General features: G+C 46.8%; 2 protein-coding genes across 10 annotated transcripts in view; both read left to right on the top strand.

Moving 5' to 3' along the window:
• PPARD (peroxisome proliferator activated receptor delta) overlaps positions 1–10,714 on the top strand; it is a 117,210-nt gene extending 106,496 nt beyond the window's left edge. For all 7 annotated transcript variants that reach the window (XR_008994418.1, XR_008994420.1, XR_008994423.1 and 4 more), the window contains 3 exons: positions 428–535; positions 5,200–10,420; positions 10,601–10,714. The gene's annotated coding sequence lies outside the window, so the exon portion shown is untranslated. The remainder of the gene's footprint in view (positions 1–427; positions 536–5,199; positions 10,421–10,600) is intronic.
• A 27-nt stretch (positions 10,715–10,741) lies between these two features.
• LOC118929715 (probable E3 ubiquitin-protein ligase makorin-1) lies at positions 10,742–16,686 on the top strand. 3 transcript variants are annotated; one of them, XM_057494140.1, is made up of 6 exons: positions 10,742–10,868; positions 12,243–12,346; positions 12,477–12,649; positions 12,762–12,872; positions 14,848–14,995; positions 15,226–16,682. In XM_057494140.1, exons 2-6 carry the CDS (start codon positions 12,338–12,340, stop codon positions 15,361–15,363), a joined length of 579 nt encoding a protein of 192 aa, XP_057350123.1. In that variant the 5' UTR covers positions 10,742–10,868; positions 12,243–12,337; the 3' UTR covers positions 15,364–16,682. The 3 variants fall into 3 exon arrangements, with proteins under 3 accessions (XP_057350123.1, XP_057350122.1, XP_036775980.1); XM_057494139.1 differs by having other exon boundaries at positions 10,772–12,346; positions 15,226–16,686; XM_036920085.2 differs by having other exon boundaries at positions 10,772–12,346; positions 14,848–14,992; positions 15,226–16,684.
• Positions 16,687–17,344: the final 658 nt, after the last annotated feature.

Below are 17,344 nucleotides of genomic sequence, written 5' to 3'. Positions count from 1 at the left end.
GCACGGAAGGGAACCAGGCAAATGAGACTTTGGGGTGCTGGCTGGGAGGGCTGATTCTAGCTTGCTTTCTGAAAACTGCCATCTTTTTTCCTCACCTCCTGCTCTGCTCACTACTGGTCAGCCAGCAAGGGTTGTGAAGGACTGAGAAGATGCTGTCCCTACCCTGCAGGGAGAATTTGGGGAGCAGAAAGCATACACACACTCTGAAAAGGATGCCATGGCCCAAACCAGGGTTGGGGGGCCAGGGTGAGGTGGTTGGGAGGCACTCAGTAGGGATTTGGAGAAGGCAACTCCCCTGGGTCTTGAGCGGTATATGAGACTCAAAACACCAAAGCCTGTCATTCAGGATGCGTTTTTTGCCATCCACACGGGACATGAGGGCTCCTCTCTCCTTAGCCAGCACCCCAGTTTTCTCCTTTACTTCCAGGGGCGCCACCTTCCCAGAGGCTCCCAGGGAGCGCAGCCCTCAGCAGCCAGTGGGCTTGGCTGCAGTGCGAGGCAAGCTCAGAGTATGTTCTGGTGCTTTTCTAGCCAGGTAAGCAATTACCACTAAAAAATTTTTAAATGTAGAATTTACTTAAGGGAATTACTACAAAAGTATTGAAAGAACTGAAAGATGAAAAGGGGGGAAGTTGAGGTCATCAGACATAAGTGATGGCGGGAAGACACCCTCAGGGTTGGCTAGGAAATGGTATTGTCCAAAGGCCACCACCACCAGAATACCCACTGACACTGAGGAAGCCTGGGAGGCCAAAGCCACCTGCCGATTTATAGGACCAGAGTCACACACACTGTGCAGTGGGGGCTGCCAGGGTGCCGGAAGTTGTCACCACTGCTACTGCCCCTGGGAACCTCACCCTGTGAGCAAAAAGCCTGGAGCTCAAACTCAGTTTCTCCTGCCAGAAAGAACCAGCAGAGTTCAGGGGTTGGAAAGGTGATTCCTCACCTCCTGTCTTCTAGTCTATTTGCTGTACTTCCCATTGAAAAAGCAACTCTATGGGAATCTAGGAAATGTAGATGCAGACTTTCAGTCCCTGCAATATGGGGGAGCAAATGGAAGAGTAGTAATGGAGCCAAGAGCCGGCAAATAACTAGCACAAAGTACAAATGCCAGCCTGAGGCAATGAGCAGACTCGTAGTGTAAGGTGCCCAAGTCTGACACTTGCCATCTGGTTTCCACTTTTACTAGCCAGCCGGGCAGAGCAATTGGAACTGTCAACTCCCATGCAGTTCATCTCAGCTAGGAGAGTGACAGTTGCAGTGGAATAGGAAGAAAAGAGGAATGCTTGGAACAGGAGCATCTCTGAAATTGATAGCCTTGCTTAGGAGGGATTCTTCTGGTTTGCTCAGTTTATTTTTCTCACCTCCCTGTCCTTTTCCACACCTTCAGTTGGGAGAAAAGTAGTTGAAGAATGTGGCTTAGTTGTTAAAGGCTGGTCCTCTTCCCAGAGATAGAGGTAAGAATATAGGATACCACATAACTAGATATAACTTCAGAGAGGTGAAGCTAAATCTCAGTACCAGTTTCCTGTTGTTACCTTCTGGTGCTGCGAAGGGATAGTTTCCCATCTCTCTGGCTCCTTGTTATTTCTATCACTAAGTGATAGTCCTTATTAATAGCACCTGTTTTGTGCAAAGCATTGTTGACATGCATCACCTCTAATCCCCACCATAACAGGTAAACACTATCACCTGCCATTTTGCAGGTGAGGAAGCACAATGAGAGATGAGGGAGTGTGTCTGGGGTTGCTCAGCTAGGAAGAGGCAAAGCCAGTATTGATCCAGGGCCTTAGGATCTCTGCTTTTACCCAGGAGCAAATCCTAGAGGACAATAATTGGTCTCCTGGTCTCTTTTTAATGATGCTCAGGACTAATGAAGCAAATATTGACATTAGAAAAGAAAAAAGCAACTTTAAGAGATTAGAAGATACCCTCTTTGCAACAATTATCAAAATCTTCTGAAATAAAAAGTTAAAAAAAGAAAGGAGTAGGGTTCCTCAGAAACACTCTCCTTGGGGAGCCTGGAAGAAGCAGATGCCAAAGCTTCCTGGAGGACAGATACAGACAGTATAGAACTCCTACGAAATTACAGAAATGAAGAAACAAGCTTCATGAAAATAAATAGACATAATGAGGAGTGAAATTAGAGCCCAAGGACATCAAAGTATATAACTATTGATTATAGTATAGGAGATGAATGTTTTATTATTGAAGAAGAAATCAAAACCTTAAGAAAGCAACAATTTGCTTTTTAAGGAAGAAAAAATATTTTCACAGAAATACATGGAACTTCCAGATAAGAGAAAAAAACTCAATGAGTTAACAGATTAGACACAGCCAGAGATCACTTTTGCACCTCAAGAAAGATCTGTAGAAATTATCCAGAAAATAGCACAGGGAAACCAAGCTAGAAGATGTGGACAGGAATTGTTATTACAAATTCTCACTTAACGGCAGAAGGAAGTTGTCTTGTCAGTGGGTTTCAGCCCCGGGCAAGTTCACTATGGATTCAATGTGACCAAAGAAATGACAGTAAAACATTCTTGGGGTGAAAGGGTTATACCCAACTTTATTTCGACAGTGGCAGGTCAATCACTAAACTCCCGTTGACTTCAGAGTGAGTCTGCATGCAGCAAGCTGGTCTCTGCCTCTGGCCTCTCTGCCCGCACAGCTGCTCCAGTCTCTGACCTTGCTGCTGCCACCACTCCAGCCTCTGCTCTGCTCTCCTGCAGCCTTACAGCCATGCCATGGTATCACCCAGAGCACTGGGTGGAGCTCTTTATATAGAGTCAATGGCAACGTATCGCCCACACATGTGTAGTGAGTGAGCCAACCAGGGCCAGGTGAGAATCCTGGCCACAGGAACTTTCATTTTATCCACGTAAGTAGAAGCTGGTATGATCAGCTTGGAAAACACTTTGGCTAAACCTAGTAAAGTTCATATGTGCCTGTGGAAACTGAGGGGCATCATCCAGGTTTCCCCTGCAGAACCCAGACATTAATTTTTATGGCTGCTGGGAGATGCACTGCTGAGCTCACAGCTGAGTTCCTCTCAGGAAATTGCTCTTACTGAAATTGCCCTTGCCCAGGATAAGCACAATCATCCTGAGGGGCAACCTGTTGCCAACACAGAGTTATAAGACCAAGCCTCCTCGCCTGAGTTTGGGACAGCTTGAAGGATAATTCCAGCTCTGGAGCTGACGCATCTGTTGTAATTACATTACAGTTTAACTTCTGTCTCTACTCAATTCTGCTTCCTTCAGTTCCTTACAGGTGTGCTTCCAAAGAGCACTCCTCAGTCCATGTCCTGCAAGTAAACCTCCAGATCTATTTCCTGAAGAAGCCAACCTGACACAATACCCTAGAGTGAAACCTACCAAATTATACCAAGACTTGTATACATGTTTGCCACACCAATAGCAAAAACATGGAAATAATACAGTGTGTATTAATAGGTAAACAGATCAACTTGATATTTTTCAGCAATTAAAATAAAAACTAGAAGAAACATTTTGGGGAAAATATTTTATAAAATCTTGAATTAGACCTTTCAAAAGTTTACTGTATACACAGAAGTTTCTAAGTTTCATGCAGTATTTCATGAAACTTAGAGTCTATAAAATGAAAATAATCTTACCATACACAGACTTAAATTTTTTTCTTCCTGGGGAAAATAAAATTTTTTAATCTAAATCAATCACATAAAAATATTTGTGACATAATCAGACAAAGGGCTAATTTCCTTACTATATAAAGAGCATCTACAAATCATTAAGGTCAACAAACTAAGAAAAATGGGCAAAGGATATGAACAGAAAAAGAAATCTCTCTTAATCACATGAAAAGATGCTTAAATCTCACTCATACTACAGGAAATATAAATTAAAATTACAATTTGATACCGGGTTTTTTTTTTTTTGCTTAGCAGATTAAATACTAACAAGTTTGATAATATTGTGTTAGCAAGGGTGTGCAGAAACAGGCTCTCTCATAACATTGGTGGGAGGATAAACGGCATAGCTCCTATAGAGGGTAGATTTTAAATAATTTTGATCCAGCAAAAGTAAAAGAAATAACAAAGATGCTCAACACCAGGTTTCCCAATCTAGTGTGTCAATTTACTGATAAATATAGGAAGTTGTTTAAATTCAGTTCAAAAATCTGTCCTTTAACTTTTAAGTGAATTCCTTGTACTTAGTCTCCTTTAACTTTCCCAAGTTATCTCCCTGTCTTGCCAATGGTTTTCAGCCCCGGAGAAGTTCACTATGGATTCAGTGGGACCGAAAAGATGACAAGGGAATGTTCTTGGGGTGAAAGGGTTATACCCAACTTTATTCCCATGGTAGCAGGTCAATCACTGGAATTCCGTCCACTCAGAGTGAGTCTGCATGCAGTAAGCTGGTCTCTGCCTCTGGGCCTCTCTGCCTGCACAGCTGTCCCAGTCTCTGTCCTTGCCGCTGCCACCACTCCAGCCTCTGCTCTCCTCTCTTGCAGCCTTGCACCCGTGCCACCATGTCACCCAGAGCACTGGGCAGAGCTCTTTATATAGAGTCAAAAACAACATATTGCCCAAGTGTGTGCAGTGAGCACTCTGACCACAGAGTGGTGAGAAGTCCCACCACAGGAGCCTTCCCTTTCTCCACACTTCCATATGGGGCAGTGCAGTCTAGTGGAGAAAGCACAGGCTTTGGAGGAATAAAATGGGAACTGAAGGAATCTTAGAAATAGAGCTAGAAGAACTTTTAGAGCTCATGGTTCCCCTTCCCCTACTTTCCAGCCTCAATGGGCCCAGCCCATTGGTCTCCCCACTGCAAGCCATGAAGCCACTAAGTGTTTATACTGCCCAAGAGAGAGGCTCTGATTGGCTGATTTGTTATACAATTTGCAGCATCCTCATTGAACAGGGCTTCAGATAAGCCCCCTCCTGGACACATCTCATGGTGGCCCTTGCTGAGGCATGGACACTGCATCTAATTTCTTGTGATCAGGATAGCAAGCTGGTTTCAGGGACACAGACCAAGCCACAGTGACATTCTGTAGAACATCTGGGCTTGGCAGCAGGTCCCCAGAGCCTCTTGGACCTGCCGAGTACATGGCCGATCTGGAACAGGCCTCCCTGTACCCCTCACCTGGCTCACACCAACTCCCGGAGGCTCTGAGGCTCCACAGTCCACCCTCTGATTTCTCCACCAACCTCAGCTCAACATGCAGGATTCCCGCAGCTCTGGGTCAGAAGAGGGATCCCCTCTGGCCTCTTCAGTTATAACTCCCCTCAGACACGGTAAGTTATCTCAGGCCCCAGGACTCCTAGCCTTTCGGGTCCTTGGGCCTGGGTCCCAGGTCCTTGCAGCCGCCCTCCAAGCCACTCCTCCTCCCTGGACCCTCAGAGTCTTAAACTCTCCCCCAGTTTCCTCCAGTAATCGCCTAGGGATCCCTGAAGCCCTTCCTGCCCCACCCGACTCACATCCCTGTTGCTTGGACTGCCCAGGGGAGCCCCCAGCCTCCCAGCTGTTCGCAGCAGGCCTGGCCTGTGGGAAGGGGAGGGTCTGGCTGCGTGGCCCCTCCTCCCTTGGCCCTACCCAGAAAGGGAGGGATAAAGGTCCCACTGGAGCCTTGCTGGTCTCCCACTTGGGGCTGCAGCTGGGATGGATTCCGCGGGGCCGGACGGCAGTGGCCGTGGTGGGGAGAGCAGCCCCCACTCCCAACGGCGGTGCAGGTAGGGGCCTGGGTCTCAGGGGAGCACAAGGAAGGTGGGGGGAAATTATTTGGGTTTTGACCTGGCCACTGGAAGCCCAGTGGGTTGGGTTGCATGGGGGAGGAGGGGCTTCCTTGCCCCGTCCCCAACATTAGAAGGGTCTAGAGATCATCCTCCACCTCCTCATAGTCCAGAGGAGGAGACTAGGACTAAAGAGGGCAAAAGCCATAGAGAGCTGGACAGCCGAGTCAAGGCCGGCCCAGGGTCTACTTCACGGCAGGGATTCTTGCCTTCTATCTCTTCCACCCGACAAAGGTTTCTCTGCCCAGAAACACCAAACAGCTCCCTGCGAGGGATCTGGTCTCCTGGTCAGCTTTATAGCCCCAGAACTTAGCACAATGCCAGGTGTTGATACATGTTTGAATGGAAACATTACACCATCAGAGAGACACAGTCTTTGGAGCAGGCTAGCTCACTAGGCTTCCATCAGACACTAATACCCAAGCACAGATTCTTTTTGCCAACAGCTGGAAGAGATCAGTTGCTTAGGGAGAACTGAAGTCTGGGTGGAGGAGGGATTATTGTAGATTTTAGGGTCTCAGTGTGAAGGAGCTTCCCTAGGCTGGAAAGAAAGGCAGCCAGGTAGCAAGAGGGAGGCCAAACAAGAAGATGGACTTTACTAAAGGGGACTTTCAGTTGTTCCTTCCTGAGCTCGGTGCAGGGCCAGGAAGGTGGCAGCCTAGACTATGTTTGGGTCCTCAAGTTTTAAACCCCTGGCCAGGGGCTCCTTTGGCAGGCTCTACATCCCACCTTACTGAGCCCAAGCCTACCCTCCTCAGTTCCTGCCCTTCTCAGCCTCACACCCCACCCAACAGTCTGGTCTGAGTCCCCAGGCTCACTGCTGAGGGATCTGCTGCTCTGTCCCCATGGGCCACCAAGCCCCTCTTAATGCCTCCCCAAGCCTGGATTACCTGTGACCTGCTCTGTCCCGCCTGCTTGGCCTCAGAACTTGGCCTAATTCCCCAAATCCAGCACCTCACCCCTGACAAGTCAATCTTGATTAACCAGAGAATTATTGGCCTGAGTGAGGACACCTGGGTTATAGCCCCAGCTCTTGTTTCGAGCCCTGGTCCAGGTACGTTACCTCTCTGAGCCTCAGATTTTGAAGCAGAAAATGACTCTTTTGACTTTTAAGACTTGTTTTGAAGAGTAAAAGAACTAATTTGACATTCCTCCAAACAAAGTATGTCACAGATATGTTAAAGGGGTGTGGGTGGAGGACCTGAACAAATGACAGAAACAAGGTTAAATTAAGCCAGGGTGGGTTGAATGGGTTTCCTCTGTGGGACCTGGCAGAACATTCAGTGTGTTCATGTACAATAAGCAGTATGCTGCATGACTCGAAGAAAATGTGAAAGGAAGAGGTTCTCAAATGGATTTGATCACAAAGACCCTAGCCCCTTTCCTTGTGGCTCATCTAATGGGCTGAGATCCCATCTGGAAGTGCTCAGAGAGCTCTGTCACTGCACCTCTCAGCTCGGGAAGGAGATCATTTGATGGCCTGATTTTTTTGGCAGTCCTGGAGGTTGGTCTCGTTGGTGGTCTTTGAAGAAAGGCATAGTTTTCCCAGCATATCTCCCACCCAGAGGCTTCCCATTGGTGGACTGGGGACAGGAGACCTGCAAGTCCTTCCTCTGGGGGTTACCGGCTCCTCTTCTCATGGTTGCCCACCCCGTCTGCAGTGACTCTCATTCCCACTTCACCCCTTCATCTCTCACCCCATTCTCCCCAACCCTCACTAACTTTGGCTGTCACCCACTGATCTGGTCTCTACCCAACCTGGCCTCTCCCTATCTATCCCCCCATATTATAATTGGGAGCAGAAACGTACCAGGCTAGGCAGCCTCTATAAACCTCCTAGAAGAAACTTGAAAAACCACATATCCCTTCCACACTCCAAATTATTGAATGATTTTCATCATCATGTAAATTATTGCAAAGGTTATAATTTCTAATGTATTATAAATAGTCCCATTTTAAAATAAAATGATGACATGACTTTTTTTAATTCTAAAAGAGATTTTTTAAATCTTTTAAAAATCACTAAATGAAATGCTTTTCACCATTTCTGACCTTCCTTCTCCAAGGCTGGCACTTTGGGCAAGATTTGAAGGGATGTGTTTCAAAGCCTTCAGCCCACGAGAACTTGCCCTCAATCTTCCTGCAGGAGCTTCTCAATTTTTCCCAGTAGGGAAGGAAGATGATTACAAGGCACCATGGGGTACTAGGGTGGGGCAGGCTAGGGCTCTGTGTAGACTCTCTAGGCTGATTGTTTTGGGTCCTGCCAAGGAACTTGCTCTGTGGGCAGCCAACCAGAAATGGCAGGTGAGCAGAGTGGATTTAAATAAATACATTATTCTTTTTATGTATCCAGTGGCATTTAAATATCAGAGAGATTTAACATACAATGTCATCCACTTAAAATATATAGATAAACAGGCTCTTACCGTTTTATATAATTCCTATTTATCCTTGAATGTCTATTTTATTCCACTTCCCCCATAGAATTTTATCCTAATATATAAATATTTTTATTCTTAGAAGTCTTTTACTGATCACAATGTTATGTTCTTTCAACAAAAATATTTGTGAAATGGAAGTTTCTAGACTTAGTTATTAGTAGACTCAGTTGATCAAAACAACTTAAATGTATTACATATTTTAACAGTTAATAACAAAAAGATTTCTTTTGAAAATTTTCTCCTGAGATAGATGGGACAGCTGTTCTCCCCTTCCCCCCTAAAAAGCTCATGCATCCACGGATAAAATTACTAATTGCTAGAACAAGATAGGGTTCAACATCAATTTCCACTTTTAATTTTTATAAACAGAAGCACTAAGATATCTTGTTTACATAAATAAGTGGATGGAAATGAAAAGTGATTTGTTATAGCATTCAATTATTTAAGTTTCCTCTGAATTCAGTGCCAAAAATCATATAGTAGTCTATTATCAAAAATTATAATTTCATTATCTTACATTACAGCCCTGTCCCTTACAACAGCTTCCTTAAAATTAATAACAATAATTATTATAAGTATATTATTATGTAACAGTAATAGTCACTATGGTGATGATTACTACTAGCACCTCCTCAAAGGCCTTTCCTGACCATCCTGCCTAAAGTGATCCTTTTCATGGTCTGCATTTGTCCTGATTATTTGTGCCCTTGTTGCAGGGCCTGGACTGGGAGAGGCGAGTAAGGTCAATTGTGCAGGGTTGAATCCTGTCTTTATTTAAAAGTTAGATATTTTGTTCATTGGGAATACTTTTTGCAATGGTTTTGATCTTTTTAAAAATTTTTGCTCTAATGTATTCTTTTTATTACTGAGTTTTCTTGGCGTCCCCTGAAATTTTGTGTCCAAGGTGAGTGCCTTACTTACCTCCCCCTAGTCTTGGCTCTGGATTCTTGGTTCTCTACTTCCATTACCTCAGCCTGAGCTCTGTAGGCAGGTTCCACATCCCGGGGCTCCACACGTTACTGGACCATGAAGGACCATGTGATTGACAATCTGGCACCTTCACCAAGCAAGACCAGGTGCCTGTCACCTGTTTTTCCCTCCCTCCTCCTGTTTCTCTCCCCAGGCCTCGCTCTCAGGTCTTCTGCGCTATGGCAGACCCCTGGCTTGGGCTGGTCGTCTGTGTTCTCTTAGATTAAAATCCAGCCTTTGTCCCCACTGCCCTGGCCACTTCAGATGTGGGCTTGTTCCCCCTCTTGGCAACAAAGCACATGATGAGCAGAGGCCCTCTATACCTCATACCTGTCCCAGAACCTGGACACATAATAGAATCTCAATAAACATCTGCCCAACTCAGCCTCCTCACACACTTTTCCACCTCACACCCTGACCCTCGACAGCCCCAGTAGTGGTGATGTGATGATGATAACAGCAGAGTGATAGAGTCTAGTACAGGTGGAAGGTTTGCTGTGTGCCAGGTGCTTTGACATCACCCTTTAAAATAGGTACTAATATTATCCGTATTTTATAAATGAAGAAATTAAGGCATGAAAAGATTGTCCAAGTTCATACAACCAGAAAGTAGTGGTACCAGGAAGAACTGGTTATATAATTAGTAGGACCCAGTGCAAAATGAAAATTAGGGCCCTTTGTTAAAAAATTTAATAATTTCAAGATGCCAACAGCAGGACATTCATTAAAGCAAGTGTGGGGCCCCCGTGTGACTACAGGAAGCTGGCCATGGTATCAGAATGTGAATTCTGGCTCCAGAACACTCTTAAGACTCTGTGCTTGGAGGAAGTTAATAGAGATCACTGATTTTCTGAGTGCCTGCTATGTGTTGTACAAATCTTTACCCTTGCAGCAACCCTGAGGTAACAATGCATTGTAACCCTCATTTCTGAGGGTGAGGAAGCCAAGCTGTAGGGAAGTTGTTACCCACCCAGGGTTACCCAGCAGAGTCAGGATTTGAACATAGGACTAGCTTCGGAGCCTGTGTTCTTCCATCATACAGCCTTGTTTTGATAAGGATCCCAAAGGCAGAAGCTAAAACAGAGCTGGGAGTGACTGTCAGATGATCTTTTAGGAAATTTGCCCAAAGAGCCTGTCGCTGGGGGTTGAGCTGCCAATTTGTTCAAGACCAGAAGGCGTCCCAGGTCTGCAGATACTTCCGGCGAGGTTTCTGTTTCCAAGGAAATCAATGCAGGTGAGCGCCTCTTCTCCCATGATGGGGAGCGGGGTGGGGGCCCAGGGAGATCCATTCCTTCACGGACCATGCGTCTTCCCAGAGCGTCTTCTCCCCTCTCAGCTTCAAGTTCTGGGCTGACTGGCTGTGAGCCCTGGAGAGGCCATCCCTGTCTCTTGGCCCTTCTCTTTCCCACTCCAGCTATCAGCACCCGCAGCCCCCAGGCCTCCTGGAGTGGGGCTGCCGCCATTCGGAGCCACATCTCACCCTGCCAGGACCCCAGCTGGGGCTGACCCGCAGGGGCTCTGAGCCCACCTACCTACCCTCTGTGGCTGTGGGTTGGGGCAGGGCTGGAGTCTGCTGGGGCACAGAGCCTGGCCTGGAGGGGTTGGACAACAGGACCAAGGAGGTTGGTGGCGGTTCCTGGAAGTCCCTGTCGCCAGCACGTGAGTCATCAGGGGCACTGCAGGTGGGCGCAAGTGGCATCCGGGACCAGGGTTCCTGCTCTGTTTTGAAGCAGATTTATATTTCCTTCCACCCTTCTCCCTCTGCAAGATTCCCAGCCAAAGGGAATTTTCCTCCAGCTCTGTTTTTGTGTGTGTGATTGCAGTAGAACACCATGACACCTGTGGGGTCAAACTGCACAGTTTCAAATGCCAGCTCCACCACGTAGTAGCTGTGTGATCTTGAACAAGTCACCTAACCTCTCTGGTCCTCGGTTTCCTCATTTACAAAAGGGCACTGATATACCTACCTCATAGTGTCATATAAGTATGTGGTGAGTTCATGTGTGTAATGCGCTTTAGCACAGTATCTGGCACCTGATAAACCCTAAATGCTAGTGGTTATTTTTTAAATTGTTGCTCTAATTCAACACTCTCCAACAGAAATATAAGTCATGTAAGTAATTTTTGGTAACAGCTTTATTGAGATGTAATTCACAAACCAAAAAATTCGCCAACTTAAAGTATGTAGTTCAGTGTAATACTGTGTATCAAGTGTCAAACAAACATTACCTCCATCTGATTTTAGCAGATTTTCACTGCCTCAAGAAGAAACCCATTAGCAGTCACTCTCCATCCACCTACTCTCCCAGCTACTGGCAACCACTTGTCTTTCTGTCTTTATGAATTTGCCTCTTTTGGACTTTTCACAGAAATGGAATCACACAATATGTGGCCTTTTGCATCTGGCTTCTTTTACTTACGCAAAATGTTCTGGGTTCATCTGTGTTGTAGCATGTATTGGTACTTTGTTCCTTTTTATGGCCAGATAACATTCCACTGCCTGGTATAAAATGCTATGCCACATTTTGTTTTATTCCTTCATCAACTGATGGACACTTGGGTTGTTTTTGCTTTTTGGCTATTATGAATCACGTTGCTATGAGCATTTATGTACATGTTCTTGTGTAGATTTGTATTTTCATTTATACCTCGGGGTGGAATTGCTGGATTATATGGCAACCCAATATATACAAATTTTACATCTGACATTATCAATATTTTTAGCATGCAATCAATATAAAAAGTTATTAGTTAAATATGAAATTAGTGAAGTCTGTTTTGGTACTAAGCTTCAAAACCTCATGCATTTGACACTTACAGCACACCTCAGTTTGGGCTAGCTCCCTTTCACATGCTTAAAAGCCTCACGTGGTGAGTGGCTGCTGTACTGGACAGCACAGTTCTAAGTAGTTGTATTAGAGATTTATAGTTCTGATGGGACTCTGAGTACCTGGGGGCAAGACTTCGTGTGCCCACAGAGCCTTGTATGCAGCAAACACTCACTGGATGCCCCATGAATGAGTAGATGAGTGAATGGATCCATTTTTCCCCGACAGCTGCTAACCGCAATCACAGCTACTCCCAGAAGTCTACTCCTCAGTCAAATACTGTCCAGGAACTTGTGGCTCCACTTCACAGCTTGGGCCTTGAGATGCAACAGGTAGTGGGAGAGAGATGCTGAACCTCTGAGATGCCCAGACCTGCTGGAGGAGGGCTCTGTGGCCCCTGGGGCTATATTTGAGGTGGCAGTTGGGGGCTGGGGTGTGCTCTGACCCTGCCTTTGGCTGCAGAGGGAGCAGGACAGTCGGGACGTGGTGTGTGGCATTTGCATGGACAAGGTGTGGGACAAGCCAGAGGCTGAGCGGATCTTCGGCATCCTGCCCAACTGCACCCATGCACACTGCCTGGGCTGCCTGCGCACCTGGAGGAAGAGCCAACAGGACTTCCCGCTGGATGTCATCAAGTCAGTGTCATGGAGTTCTCAGTGAGGGAGGGAAACTCCCCGCAGGCTTGGGGGCTGGCCTGTAGGCTGGTGACCATTCTTCTCCCACCTCCCACCACACCCCGCCCCATAGGGCCTGTCCCCAGTGCCGAGTGCACTCCAGCTACATCATCCCGCACAAATTCTGGGTGAGCAGGGAGGCTGAAAAGGAGCAACTCATCAAGAATTTCAAGGCTCGGACCAGGTGAGGCTGGCAGGGGCAATATGACTCGGGGTTAGGGAACAGGGGAAAACAGCCCCCTTCCATTCCAGCTCAGCCACGCTTCTCAACCTGGAAGCCCCCAAATCTTGGAAGTTCAGAGTGATGGAGGTGGCAAGGGTGTGAGCTATTTCCACTACTTCAGAAAACCCAAGGAGTAGTGGTGAGTGACAGGCAGCAGCAGGAGAGCAAGGCCACGGTCCTGTCCTAGCCTGGCTCAGGATCCATGCAGGGTAACTCTGGTTCTCTCAGTGCAATGAGAAGCGCTGCTTGGTTTTTATTTCTGATTTTTGTAAGAGGGAAGTAAGTTGATATTACTACATGTTGTTTGCTTAGATGATCTTTGAAAACATGGGGTCTCTGGGAAGGAGACCAAAAGACAGTGCTTGGAGATGGGGGAAGTTTTTAATCTCTTGGAGAGGGTCGGCATTTATCCCACATCTGGAATTAGCTACAATCCCATGTTCTTAATTCCACCTTCCCAAAGGGCTTAGCGTGCTTGACATATGCAAAGTGAACTTGGATAAAGGGTGGGATAAAGAAGAAAGTCTTGTCTCTGCTTGTGAGACATGGAACCTTGTGGTGAAGACACCTGGATTTTGCCTGTGAACTGTTATAGCTGCATTAACAAAGTTACTGAGAAAAAATGTGGGTGAGTCTCTCAGAGGGGAAGTGTGTGAGTTGGGTGTTGGAAGAGGCTTAGGGGCTCCTCAGGAAGAGAAAAATGAGAGCACTCTAGTCAGAGAGAGGTTGAAGTGGGGATCTACTGGCAGCTGGGAGTCCTTGGAAGTTATCTAGGCCAGAGGGGAGCACCCAGGCCTGCCTATGATAGGAGACAGCAGAGAGGTACTACTGTGTATGAAAGACTTTGCACATCATAAACTCCATGGAGTAGGGACTCTTACTGTCCTCATGCTACAGAAGAAACTGAGGCATGGTCAGTGTGACTTGAGTGAGGAAGTGGGATTTGAACCCAGGCATTCTGGCTCGGAGCACATACTACAAGGAATGGTGGGAAGATATTAACTAGACGGTGAGGTGGAGAGGAAGAGCCCCACCAGGTGGCCAACTGACCATGAAATTGAAAGGAAAATCTAAGGTAATTTAGTTTCCAGCACTGGTGGCCACGGGATTGCTACTGCCATGTGAGAGCTGGGGGAGGGTGCTGATGGGCCATTTGGACAGGTTGAGGGTGGGGGTTTGTAGGGTATGTAGATGGAGGGGGTCCTGATGCTAGGTTTGGTCAAATGGTAGGAGTAAGAAGAAGGGATAGTCATATAGAGGGATTCCCAGGCTTCCCACTTGGGTGGTCCGTGGGGTCCTACGTTCACACAGGCCTGTGTGAAGTGAGAAAGACTCAGCTGTGCTGGAATCAAGCAGAGTGTGGTAATGCAGGAAAATGCTCCAACATGAGCTCTGTCCTTTTCCCTGCTCTCGTCCGTCTTTCTCTGCAGGAAGAAAGCTGGTCCTACCAAAGTGGATCCCAAGTTGCCCACAAACCCTTCCTGACCTTTCACGGAGTGAAATGTGAAATCTCAGAAGTGGGAAACTTCTTAATCAATTTCATTAACTAGCTATTATCAAATCATAAGACTGTTCCTCAGAACAGGACATTATCCTAACTTGGTTAAAGACACATTTTAGGGTTATCTGCTGCCTCCCCCCACCCCCACCCTTTTGGTTGTATTATTGAAATTTAGTTGAAAGAAGGAAAGGAGATTCCCAGGGTCAATAGGGCCCAAAGAGAATCTGTGGGAATTAAAGAAGGTACTCCTTAAGACACTTTAGTGCCCTCTACTGGAAAATAGTTGCAAGAAATGTAAAATCTACATTGTGATGCTAGTAGTGCCTGCCTAGATGTGGTTGGTGCCTTTGTGCTGTGTACACCTATCCAACACCTATTAGGTGTCAGCCTTGAGTGCTCTTGCCCCTTTTCTTCCCTTCTTCTGCCCTCTCCTAGCCAAATCCGATGCCGGTTCTTCACACGCGGGCATGGCCGCTGCCCCTTCAAGTCTGACTGTATTTACCTACACCAGCTCCCGGATAAGGCTCTGACTTCTGACCCTCCCCGGACTGCGAGTATGCAGTTGGCCTCTGGCAGTGAGGTGGTAACAGCAAGATTATGGGGCAGGGGAGGCTGCTGGTCATGATTTATAATAAATGTCTGTGATAAATGTAAAACCTATAAATCATGTTCATGATAATAACAGTACCCACTTAGATGTGGTACCATTGTGACATCCTGCCCAACCTTATGTGTCAGCCTTGATTCCCCTGTTCCTGGAGCAGCTCAGGTTGAAAATGATGGGTTTTTACTAATGTCCTTCTCTACTCCCAGGTGCTGGGCTTGACAACCTTCCTAGGGGGCACTGAGCCAGAGGATGAAGTGTTCTTCATGGACTGTGCCCTGGCCATGGCCTGCTTGGGTTCAGAACTCCTACTGGATCCCAACAGTTCTTACCACAGCCTCCTGTAACCAGCATCAACATGTGGGGCAGGGGTAGAAGGGGCTGAGGGGTAGGGGTTGCTTGGTGGTATGTCTCTTCCCTTCTGGGGCTTGGTGGGGATGAAAGTAGCAAGCCCTCCACCTCCATGAACTGCAGCAGTGGCACAGCTGGGGAACATGGGGAGGAGTGGAGGGCTCTTGGGAAAGAGGAAGGTTCTCACCTTCTTGCCAGGGACTTGGTTTTTAACTTTGCTCTTTTGTAGAATTCTGAAAGAAAAAACCAATAAAATGCACCTAAGCTATCATCCTTGGTGTCTGAAGAGTGTCTGCTTATAGCCCAGACACCCCATGCCACCCTCTCCAACCAAGGATTGCTTCTGCATTCAGTCTGAAAACTTCACTGTACATGTATACAAGAATGAGAGAGGAAAGGGCAAATAACATCTTAGTATTATGAAAAAAGTGATGTCATCACAGATCTCATGAAAGGATCTTGAGGATCCCTCGGGTTTCTTGAACCACATTTAGAACTTTTCTCCCTGCTCTCCTTCCCAATGGCTAGAATGCAGAGCTTGGTGGACAGGAGCTGGAGCCACCACAGAGTAAAGTAGTTGGTTGAGGATGGGCAGGGCATTGAAGGCTGTTTGGCATTCTTGGGCCTGTCCACTACTTGTCAGGGCCTGCCTCCCTCCCAACAGCTGGTCATCTGAAGACAAAAATATCTATGAAGTTAGAGCTGCTAACCTGAGATAGAGGTGCCTGGAAGAAACTTCTTTTCTACTACTTTGGCCTTTGCAAAGCAGGCACTATCTAAGAAATACTCCTTAGTCTTTTCCAACAGCTCCTTTGAAATCATTTTGGAAAAATAAAAATTTTGGCTCCAAAATTTGGCTCAAAATATTCCTCTGGCTTCTCATACTAGTGAGTGAAAGCCGAAGTCTTCTCAATGGCCTCAAGGCCTCACAAGATCTGGCCTGGTTACCTCTTCGATCTCATCTATTCCCAGGAACTGCACTCTGCTCCAGTCACACTTCTGTCCCAGGGCCTTTGCATTTGCTTTTTTTCTCCTCCTGAAATGGTCTCCACACAGACCCTCACCTGGCTTGATCCCTTAACTGCTTCAGGTTCATCTTGCCTGACTAGCTATTTAAAACTACCTCACTCTGTCTCCCTTCCCTGTCATATTATTCTTGAAAGCACTTAACACAATCATACATTCTATTGTTATTTAGATGTCTGTCTTTCCTCACTTGAGTGTCAGCAACAATGAGGGCAAGGGATTTTACCTTATTCCCTTTATCCCCAGCCCTATGTGCTCTGTAAAGATTTACTGAATGAGTGGGTATGCATGTGTGGGGGGGTAATATAAAAGCTGACGCCCAAAATAGGGTTGATGGGGTGCTGTGAGGCTCTTCTCCCACTCTCTCGGTATTTCTATCCTCAGCAATGATCCCTCCCTTCGCTGGAAGCGTACCTTCCTCCGGCAGATTTCCTTAAACCAAAACTCTGAGGGGTGGAGCTACTCCGGGCCCCTTACCAACAACCGAAGCAAGGTAGCTGCTTGGTGTTTGGGAGGAAGTTCACAGCAAGGCCTTTGGCCATATAGATGGCATTAGGTTTTACTGCGACCCCATTCTCAAGGATATCTGTACACCAAATATTTCACGAGGCCTGGACCCGAACGTTGGCAGCTGATGTCCTGTGGAAGACGTGATATTACGGTGGGGTGGTGAATTGTGATCAAATACTATCGCAAAGGTCGTGATCTACAAACAACATGCACATCAACTAAAATTAAATGATGCTTGGATCCTGAAGTACAATAGGATCCCTAACATCCATTCTGCACCGCGCCCTCCACGCCACTTCTGGGAGCTGTGGTGGAAGGACGAAGGTTAAGGTCAGCTGAAGGTGATCCGCCCCTGTATTGTAGAGCCCACCTTATTCGACCCCGCATGACCCCGCCCAAGAACTAACCCCTTCTGGCCCCGCCCCGTGGAAAGCGCGCTCT

Source organism: Manis pentadactyla, chromosome 16 (assembly GCF_030020395.1).
Source record: "Manis pentadactyla isolate mManPen7 chromosome 16, mManPen7.hap1, whole genome shotgun sequence".
Taxonomy (NCBI): Eukaryota; Metazoa; Chordata; class Mammalia; order Pholidota; family Manidae; genus Manis; species Manis pentadactyla.
The sequence above is the reverse complement of the archived record's forward strand: the minus strand, read 5'-3'. Positions and strand labels throughout refer to the sequence as shown.

Excerpts from the sequence above, each read along its gene's own strand:
- LOC118929715 (XM_057494139.1), top strand. The coding sequence starts at position 12,212 with ATGAGTGAATGGATCCATTTTTCCCCGACAGCTGCTAACCGCAATCAC. Across the intron at positions 12,650-12,761 it reads TTCCCGCTGGATGTCATCAA|GGCCTGTCCCCAGTGCCGAG; the intron begins GTCAGTGTCATG and ends CCCGCCCCATAG. Across the intron at positions 12,873-14,847 it reads AATTTCAAGGCTCGGACCAG|CCAAATCCGATGCCGGTTCT; the intron begins GTGAGGCTGGCA and ends GCCCTCTCCTAG.